Here is a 10,542-nt window from a genome sequence, read left to right as displayed (position 1 = left end):
GCACTGTTTTTTCTTTTTTTATTGATAAAATGCAGTCTGCAGTGCAAAAATTCCTTATTAATATTTATTATGTGCACACTTGGAATAAATGAGGCACAAGTACATTCGAATTTTGATTTGCAGTAAAATAAAAATATTCAATTCAAATAGCATTATCAAAACCGATGGACTGTCGTTGTTCTTCCTTCAAGTTATAAGGTACTCACATTCCACTTTCAATAAAGAGCTTTGAAACTTTGCGTGATTTAAAAATGGTGAATTTTATAGAAAAATACTTCGATGTGACCCCAGGTAGGTATTTAAAAATTATTTTTTTCCTGATTGGTGAATGTGTGGATTATTTTCTTTAGATAAAAGTGTTTGATTGGGTTTTTGAATATTTTTGAAATATCTTGTGAGTATTAAGCAACCATGATGTAAGTTTAGTTCAAATTATTAAACTACGATACTTATAATTGAGGTAGCATGATGTCCAACTAAAAGTGCGATTTTTACAAATTATTTACTCTTATTTCTCTTTTAAAAAAAACTTATAACTTAATATAATACACGTGACTGTATAAAACTGTGAACAAAACTGGAAAAACAAATTAAAGGTGACTCCAAATTCCACAAGTGTATGTTTAAATAGCCCGTATTACGCATTTAAAATCAATTTTGTATGAAACTTTATGATTTAAAATTCATACTTTTTTAAAAATAAGTACGCAGTTTCCAATGGTTTTAATTTTGAAAATAATTTATACTAATCCTTACAAACGAAGAAATATTCATTATTAAATTTTTGACATAAATGTGCTATATGGGCGAGATTTCTGTTAAAAGGAAAATTTTGAAATATTGTTCAGTTGTACCAGCACCGCAAAGTCATAGTTCAATATTAATGTTTATAATGCCTAGATTTGTAGTCTTAGATTTCTAAAATAAAATGTATTATTGCGCCACCCTGTTACAGAACACATTTCTTTCCCTTTAAGTAGATGATTTTTTAGTTAATCCAAAAATGTTTAAAAAAATTTGTAGAGAATTCAACTGTATGTAGCTAGATCAATTACTATAATTGTGGTGATTACTTTTTGAGGGATTTATTACTTTATCGCTATAGATTGATTGTGTTTGGCATATGATAGCATAATCATAGGAACATAAGTAAATTGATGTATGTAAAAATATAGACACATTTTTTTTTACAAAAAAGTAAACTTTTTAAGCCAGGAAAACATTTGTAAACATTCGTCTTCTACAAATTTATATTTATTGCCCTGAAAACTAAACCTATATGTATGTATGGTATAAATGTTTTCTGTTTTGTCTGTCTTAATTTTATTTTATTTTCAATATTTATAAAAATGCAAAATTCAAAAAAAAAGAAAAATCTGCAAAATCGAAAAGGATTTTCCCAAATGTGCATTGCAATTGTACAAGTATACTTTTAGAATGTAAGGAGCAGGGAAACAAAAATTAACTTAATAAAGTTGGTTTCATAGTATTGGGGAAACGAGATAAGTAATACGGACTCAACTTTTGATATAATTTAATGTTTTTAAAATTCTATAGTGAGCCCAAATAAATAAATAAATTGGGTGGCCCAACAGTCCGTTTGAGAACTAGGGACTAGTGACTGACAACTCTCAACCATTCCTGTGTGCGAGTACTGTTTTTCAGAGATGGAAAGGACCAACAATTTTAAGCCGAATCTGAACTACAAAGTTAAGAAAGCACTTTTTCATGACAAGAATTACTCTTGGAGAATTTGTCAATTCCTCGCAAGGGGCAGCACCCGTGATAAAAAACTTTAGGTTTCATAGGCAGGCATCGAACCAAAGACCTCTCGCATGACAGTCCATCGCACTTTTTTTTTTAAATTCATTTTTATTAATTCATTCTTAAACCTATCTTAAAGCTAAACAAAAATTCATAAAACTAGCCTTATTATCCATAACTTACAACTAACTTAATGGTCCCATACGGACACTAAGTTAAACTATAACACTAACTACTAATGCCTTTCAGCCCTAAGATCTATTTTACTTCATTTAAATTTTATTTATTTTTCTATTTATTGGAAAATTTGAAAAAAAACTAATATCAATATCCTTTTTTTATTTTTACTTACAAACTACTTAAAATCAGGTCCTTAAATAAAACTTAAAACTAACTTAAACTACCTATTCTATCTATAAACTACTTAAAACTAGAACAACCACAGCAGCAAATCTACCTATCTAACATTTTTGTTTTTCATATTTTGTTGTCTTTTTTTTTTATTTATTTTTTTTTAATGTTTTTTTGTATTTGATTTGTTTTTGTTTTTTTTTCGTGCCACCATGCCTATTCTACCTTAAATAAACCCTAATACTATTAAACAAGTATGTAAGCCGGCCAAGGCTTAAAACCCCATCCCGACTACCCACTATCAAGTGTCAATTGAAGCCACCAAAACTGGTTCTCCTGCTTCTCCCTATCATTTCGGTCCCGTTCGGACACAGCCCTACTGAACCAAAGGAGCTCCGCTCCACCTTGTGCCATAACGTCCCGATTGTACAGGAGTCGCCTATCCACGGTTCGTCGTCTGACGTGGTAGATTAACGGAACTGCCAATCTATCCTGTATCAGACCGCATCTATGCCTCTGGGGGAATGAAGTCGCTCAAGCGTGCACTCTCAAAATAGTCGTCATTCGGATATAACGCCCCGAAAATTAAATTGTTGGTCGAAGACATAGCTCTTGCAATGTGACCTCGAACGAGTTTTATCACGAAATTGTCAATTCTGTTGACCTCGTTGGACCTCGTTGGAATAGTAATGCACATAAGAAGATTTGGCTGTTCGATATAAGCCGGTACAGCGTCGTAAACACTGCCGGTCGAACACCCGAAACTTGTACATCTGGGAAGGGCAACGCTGAACCACACAGGACAACCATAAACGATCATCGGCCGTATGAGGGCCATGTAGCAAATTACCTTCACTCTGGGGTCAAGCCGACTGCTAAAAAACAGCCGTTTCGTCAGAGCGAAGGCTCCTCTGGCCCTGGTCAGAGCAGCATTTATATGTCTGTCGAAATATAAATACTGATCACTTTTGCTCGCTAATGGCTGCCCGTGAAGATTAACGATGACCATCTTTCGCCAATTCTTGCACGTATACCTCGTGGCCCCAGCTAACGGAGTCCGGAACAGAATTGTCTCCGACTTCTGGACATTTATTTTCAGTTTCCAGTCGTCGCAATATCGAGTCCGTCGCACTAACCATAATGCCACGGGTACTATAGTGAGCCTATTAAATCAAAAAATAAATAAATCCTATAAATTTTCGACAGAATGTTGTGACTTAAGATCACCAATCTTAAATTACATATGTATGTATAGAAATGACAAATTCGTTGTTACTAGTCAAAGCTGCTCATAATTCAAAACTTGAGTTGTACAAAATTTGAATGTTATTACAGAGTAACTTGTACTGTTTAGCCAGTTGCAGAAATAAAGTTTTGAAAGTTTGATTTTAAATATTAGTCTTATAGCAAAGAATTAACTCAATGGCATCTAATATGTGTAGGCACTTATCCCATGAAGACACGATGTTTTTCCTTATCATCTGTCACCATCCAAAATAATTTTTTTTAAAAGCTTTTCTACAAAATCCTGGACTAATTAAGTAATTAAGGCTGTGTTCATAGGCGTCTGGTTGGAGTGGACATGAATAGGAAGTCTAAATTTGTTTGTATTACTTTACTATGGAATATTTACAGTATTCAAAATTCAGCTTTTTCTTTTAGTTTTATTTTTCTCCTGAATTCAATGTTCTCGCCATAGCTATCTATGCGAATTGCAACATAGCTTAATTTCTTAGAAAAAATTGGGTATACAATGAAACGTACGCTTTCAGTGATCATCATACATCTTGGTAGACTAATATAATTTCCTAAAAGAGTTTAAAGGATGGAACCTTTGTACATCCGCATTGAAATATATGTATGTACTTTTTATTTGATATACATACAATTTACCTTTTATTCATGTAAATCCTCTAAGTATTAATGGAGGAATATTAAAACATATAAAAAAACAAGTTAACGTTTCAATGGTAAACGTCTCCGATATGTTGGTACAATCACCCAACAATAAAATACGTATTTTGTGTATATTATAATTTGGTTGGTTTTATACCTAACTCCTATACAATTTTGCCCAATATAATTTTTTTTGTTTAGACCCCTTTATGGCAAAAATATTTCTGGGCGAGTATTGTTGCGTTTTAGCTCAAATTTTTAACTGATGGTTTTAAATGTGCCATTATATTCAGTTACCTTAATTCACAATATAAGCTTTCCCTATCACATAATTTTATATGATTGCTTTTTTACTTTTCAGATCCCAGGTCAATAAAATTGGATCTTATGGGATCACCTCTGCAGATATTAATTATTCTTACGATATATGTTTGTTTTGTAAAGAAATGGGGTCCATTGTTGATGAAAAACCGGAAGCCCTTTGAACTAAAAGCTGTCATTATAGTCTACAATATATTTCAAGTTCTTATCAACGGCTATTTAGTCTACGCGGTAAGTTCAGATTAATTCAAAAATCTAACATTAACCCGTATTGTATCTTCAATTTTCATAAATATAGGCAACTCCCTTGCTTCTGTACCACAGAGATTGGGTCGGAAGTTGTTTGAGAATCGACGAGACCGACCCCGAAATTGAAAAATTTCACATGAGGCTTTCGTATTTATTTTGCATGATTAAAATTCTTGATCTTTGCGATACAATATTCTTTGTTCTACGTAAACATTACCAACAAATATCATTCCTTCATTTGTATCATCATTTAATGGTCGGCACAGCAGCTTGCCTTATCTTCAGATATGTTCCCAATGGACATCTTGGAATAACGGGCTATGTTAACAGTTTTGTGCACACAATCATGTACGTCTACTATCTAATATCCATCCTTAGTCCAAATTTAAAACAATCAATTTGGTGGAAGAAATACATTACAGTGATGCAAATGGTGCAGTTTGTGTTTGTATCATTGTACATTTTGTATCCTTGGATGAAAGGGCAAAATTGTGGATATCCGTTTAAGTTATTGCCATTTGCATTGCTTCAAAACTTTGTGTTGCTATACCTGTTTAGTAATTTTTATATTAAGACCTATAGGTCAACAGCGAAATCAAGCCAATAATACAGTTTATAGTATATAATATTAAAAAATAAAAGATTTTTTTATTCTGTTTTTTAATTTTAATATTTCTTGCTTTCAAAATCTTGACTTACATAAGTACATATAATTGTAAATATGTAATTTTTAATAAAGAATTTTTGGTTGGGAGTTGGGACCCAGGGTGCAAATGTATTTAAAAGGTAATTAAATTAGTTTTTATTTTTGTGCAGTTTTAATTATCAAAATTAAATGGCTGATCCAGAACTTAGTTACATATTGAACAGAAATGTCTATTTTGAACTTTCAATGTGTTGGTCTGCGGTTTCAAGCCATTTTTAAAGACGCCAGATATATTAAACCGAACAAATCAAAAATATCGGAAAATTTCACAAGTGGACCTGAGTTCCAATAATGCGCATGCTTCAGAATGGAAATTGACTCGAAGACACAGAAAAATTGTAATCAGTTACAGTTATTTTTGCTTGCCACAAGACAAATGCCTTACAACTTTGTGTGACAATATTGCCAGAAACGTCATTGTTAGCTATTGTGAGGCGAAGTTTGAAATGGTCAGACATTTTTGTTTAAGACATCTGACAATTACTGATAATTACTTCAATGACAATACAATTGTAAGTTCATCCACACACTACCGAGTCTTGTTGTTTGAGTTTGGCTAGGTATATTTCGCCGTCTGGGGTAAAATCTGCCAACCGTGTAACCAGACAATCTTTTATTGGAACATGTGTCATGTGTTACTGTCTGACAATCGTCTGTACTTAGCTTAAGTCAACGAGTGCGATGGCACGATAGATAACCCGGTGTCATGACAAATGACAGGAGAAAGAAAATTGTGCGTTGATAGCACGAAAAACTGAAATATGTATTAATGGAGGGAATTAAAATTATTTTCTAAGATTTTTTTTTCGATTTTTCTACGCTGTATACATTTGATAAACTATTATGTATTTACAAATGTCAAGCAAGCACTTATTGAGTGTCTTTGGTTCAATAGTAGTAACACGTTAGCTACAATTTCAATTTCGTTATATTCTCTCCACTCGGCTTGGGTTTTAAGTAAAACTGAAAATAACATGGTATAGAACTTGAACTATTATAACTTATTGCAATTGCAACTTTGCCAACTTCGCGATCAGCGATTAAGGATAATGGATAAAAGAAAGCAAACGAAATGCTCGCTGAGTAGTATGCAATGTGGAAAGATAAAATTTAATAAAGTATTGCGCTTAGATGAAAAAATATAATGATTAATGACCAATAGAATACAATAATGAATTCATAAAATTTCTTTTTTCTACAGATCCACGATCTGCGGACTGGTTTCTTATTGGATCCCTTAAACAAACCTGCCTCATTGTGGCGTGTTATGCTTTCTTTGTTAAAAAATTGGGTCCCAGTTTGATGAAAAATAGAAAACCCTTCGAGTTGAGAACGATTATAAGAATTTACAACATTTCTCAAATATGCATAAACGGCTATTTGGTGTTTAAGGTGAATATTGAGTTTTAAAAAGAAGATGAACTGTATAATTTTATCATTTTTAATATTTGTTCATATCCATTTACAGGCCTCACCTTATATACTGGGGCGATCCATATGGACTGGACGATGTTTTTCTGTCGACGAAAGTAATCCTGAAACAGAAAGATATACATTATGGCTTAGCTATACATACTGCTTGGTTAAAATTCTTGATCTTTTAGACACTGTTTTCTTTGTGCTGAGAAAACGTTACAATCAGGTGTCTTTTCTGCATTTCTATCATCACCTTCTATTAGCACTATTAGCTCCTGTAGTCTATCATTATAATCCAAATGGTCATATGGGTGTAATGGGCTACATCAACAGTATTGTACATACAGTTATGTACTTTTACTACTTTCTATCGAATCTTAGCCCGAATATGAAAAATTCCATTTGGTGGAAAAAATACATAACTTTAATGCAAATGGGACAGTTTGTGTTTCTAACGGGATTCTTCTTGTATCCATTGATCAATGGGGAGTTTTGCGGGTATCCATTTAAATTTCTCTATTTTGCACTAGCGCAAAACTTTGTTTTTATGATTTTATTTAGTAATTTCTATATCAAAACTTATGTGACAAAAGCTAAACTGAAGCCAAATTAAATACATGAAAATATTTGTTTTAATAAATAAACCTTTTGTTTTTCAATCTAGCTACAGTTGGCGGAGCATTCATCATCACACGTTTTAAATTTTTAAGAATTGTATTGATCGATTGTATTGCGTACTCTTAGGGCTTTTTGTGTTAGCACACTTTGTTTTGTTTAGATGCATACTTTTTGGCGAACGGTTTTATTGCTGCAGTTTTTCTTAGATTTATACTCGAAATAAAATTAATTGCTGCTCCGTACATATGACATAATAGTATGTATATTTGGCATTAACATCTTAACGGCTTATGTAAAAAAGAAGCTTGGATGCGACCCACGGTGATAACTTTTCATCCCATCTGTCAAACTTTAACAAATATTAATACAAATATTTTGAATGAGATAATAATTTTGAAGTCAATATCTTTCTTTGTTCTTCTAATACTTAAATCGAAAACCATATCAGTTTTTGTGTTTTTCGTGTTTCGTGTTTCGTGTTTGTCAATGGATTTTTTTTAAAACTTAACTTAAAGTTAGCAACAGTGTTTTGCATATGATAAGACAAAGTTAGATTTCAATATCTGTTTTTGTTTTCGAGATTTTAACCGATTTTAGTAGCATTATTTTGTATGTCTTATATAAGAATCGGACATCAGTTTTTACCAATTTTGTCCGTATTTTTTGTAGATTTTAATTTTTATGAAAAAAATAACTGTTGGATTTTTACAAGAAATTAACTGAATGCTGAAAACAATATTTAAATGAAATACGTTTGAATTTTTGCCAAAATATTCGAAACGAAATCAATTCTTACCAAACTTAAAGTAGTGTTTCTTGTAAGTTTGATTTTTTTTGTAAAAATCACTTTGATTTTTCTTAAAATACTACCAGATGTCAAAAATGTTAATCTCCGTTGGATACAATCCTTTTGGAGGTAAAATAGCTTATTGTTGTAAAATATTCAAATATTTTGTGACAATTTTTTTAATTAAAAAATCGCTAAATATTTTTTTTTAATGGTATTACATCCCCTTATATTATATTAAATTTAATTGAAATCACTATCGTTATTGATTCGTGAGATGTTTTTAACAAAAATTTCCAGTTTTTTTTTTTAATAGTAAACAAAACTAAATACTCAATTTTTTTAAAAGTCCTTTCGATATCTCTAGTAGTTATTCAGAATTTTTGAGAGAATTACGATGCGCATTTAAAAAATTAATAAGCAATGAATGAGCACTTACAAACTTAAATTAACATTATGAATGTAGAAATAATAAAATGTACCTATAAACTATTCGCGTCAGGAACCTCTAGCGAATAGCACAATTTTAGCTTTGAATTTTTGTCCTTAGACTATGTGTCTAGCAATCATTGCCACAGAAGAGAACAATGGGTGTCCGATTCCATTTTAATTCAAAAATCAGTTTTATAGTTCATGTTACTTAAACTAATGTTTGTTTATTTGTTTTGTTCTTAAAACATTTTGCTTAATTTGTTTCTATTATTTTATATACTTAGAATTCCTATAAAACAAATTTGTTCAGACATTGTGAAATAAATTTAAATACAAGTGAACATTTAAAAAAACTTTACCTGAATACGGGAATAGAGCAATGAATGAAAACAAAAAATATAAATTAATTTCAGAAGAGAATTGTATGAAATGGTTGATACAATTTTTCGTGCCAAAAACTTTCCATCTGTTGTTACATCACGCCACCTAGAGCTCTCAGAACATTATTTTGAAGCTTAACTCTATTTTTATATTAAAATTATGGAAATATTTTATATATAATACTGGCCGGAAGTAAAAGGCAGTGAATGACCGAGATTTTGTTTGGTTTTATTATGTTAAAATCATTTTTATCAGACATAGACACCACAGGTAAATACGACGCAAATACTGACAAAATGATCCATCAGCATTGTTGAATGTCAAAAACATGACTTTGAACTCAAATTCAGTTTCTGAACTCGTGGGAAATTGTGAGTAAGTAAAAATATTAATGTTTTTACGTTTTACATCAGCCACAGGTTTCAAGAAAAAAATATGACAAGAAGAAAACTCATAATTATTTTCCAAGAACGCCAAATTGTCTCGCTCTTTATCAAAAGTCAATAAAATTCAATGAAAATTTACAAACCTACATTATGGTGTATGGTTACATATGTAGTAGAAATATCAAGCATGACATGCAGCTTATGCATTTATTTCATTGATAAAGAACACCTATGCAACAGCCAAGCCTATATTGTTGGCCTTGTATTTTCATACAAACTTTAAACTCAAAAATTGTTTGCATAAAGCTCTACTTTTTTTTTGTTCGGCAAAAATTAAAAAAAGTATGTTTCTGAAACATTACCTTTTTCATACTTAATTTCCGAACACTTTTTTTTAAGATCCAATAAAAAAAAGTTCATATCTAAAATACTGTAGTCCATTAGTCTTAAATAAATACGCAATCATGATTAAGGAATGCATTTGAGAAACATATTTGAAAGTCCCGGCAATGGTTTGGGTGCTTGGTTGCGAGGATGGTAGTCGCAAGCTTTGTGGTTTCAGATGGCAGACTCAAGAGAATCTATATGTGCTCATTTTTCGTTAAAGACATTAGAAAACCATCAGGAAATGAAAAGAAATAAAATAAAATAGACGTAGCAACAGTCCAGTGAAAACTAGGGCAAACGAAGGCAAAATATAAGCCCTTCGATACCTTAACATGAACAAAAATTTGAACAAATAAGATTTAAAAAAATAATAAATGAAGAAAAGTGATTTTGAGAAGAATATTATTAACTAAAAAGAATATTTAAATTAATAATCAAAGCGCATTGTATTTTAGCCGAAATACGATATAATTTACTAACAAGAATATATAATTTCAGAAATATAACTTGATCAGACTTCAGTTACAATCAGACACAAAGTTTGATACAACTTTTACAACTGTGAGTCTATTTTTTTATAAATAAAACAATAAATACAACAAAACAAAAATAATTTATTATAAAAAATTATCTGAATTTTATACCAATTAAGTCTTTTCGTAGGAAATTATTTATTTATTTAAAGAATAAGAATTATTCTAAAATATGCGTTAATAAAGACTACATAAAGTTAAAAAGTCTTAAATTTGTTTTTATTTAACCATAATTCAACTGGTATCAAAAATTAAATATATATACATATGTATGTAGGTTCATATGTACATATGTACCTGCATATGAACAGTACA

The 10,542-nt window shown here is 30.9% G+C and overlaps 1 protein-coding gene across 2 annotated transcripts; it reads left to right on the top strand.

Moving 5' to 3' along the window:
* Nucleotides 1-129: 129 nt before the first annotated feature.
* On the top strand, nt 130-7,347 carry LOC129948333 (elongation of very long chain fatty acids protein 7-like). Of its 2 annotated transcripts, none has more exons than XM_056059292.1 (3): nt 130-291; nt 6,489-6,679; nt 6,756-7,347. In XM_056059292.1, exons 1-3 carry the CDS (start codon nt 252-254, stop codon nt 7,314-7,316), a joined length of 792 nt encoding a protein of 263 aa, XP_055915267.1. In that variant the 5' UTR covers nt 130-251; the 3' UTR covers nt 7,317-7,347. The 2 variants fall into 2 exon arrangements, with proteins under 2 accessions (XP_055915267.1, XP_055915268.1); XM_056059293.1 differs by lacking the exons at nt 6,489-6,679; nt 6,756-7,347 and adding exons at nt 4,373-4,563; nt 4,631-5,245.
* The last annotated feature ends 3,195 nt before the right edge of the window (nt 7,348-10,542 follow it).

Source organism: Eupeodes corollae, chromosome 2 (assembly GCF_945859685.1).
Source record: "Eupeodes corollae chromosome 2, idEupCoro1.1, whole genome shotgun sequence".
NCBI lineage: Eukaryota > Metazoa > Arthropoda > Insecta > Diptera > Syrphidae > Eupeodes > Eupeodes corollae.
The sequence above is the reverse complement of the archived record's forward strand: the minus strand, read 5'-3'. Positions and strand labels throughout refer to the sequence as shown.

What these genes read in the sequence shown, in the direction of transcription:
- LOC129948333 (XM_056059292.1), top strand. Translation starts at nt 252, where the DNA reads ATGGTGAATTTTATAGAAAAATACTTCGATGTGACCCCAG. An exon ending in ATACTTCGATGTGACCCCAG is followed by an intron (nt 292 to 6,488) that starts GTAGGTATTTAA and finishes TTTTTTCTACAG; the next exon opens with ATCCACGATCTGCGGACTGG. An exon ending in ACGGCTATTTGGTGTTTAAG is followed by an intron (nt 6,680 to 6,755) that starts GTGAATATTGAG and finishes ATCCATTTACAG; the next exon opens with GCCTCACCTTATATACTGGG.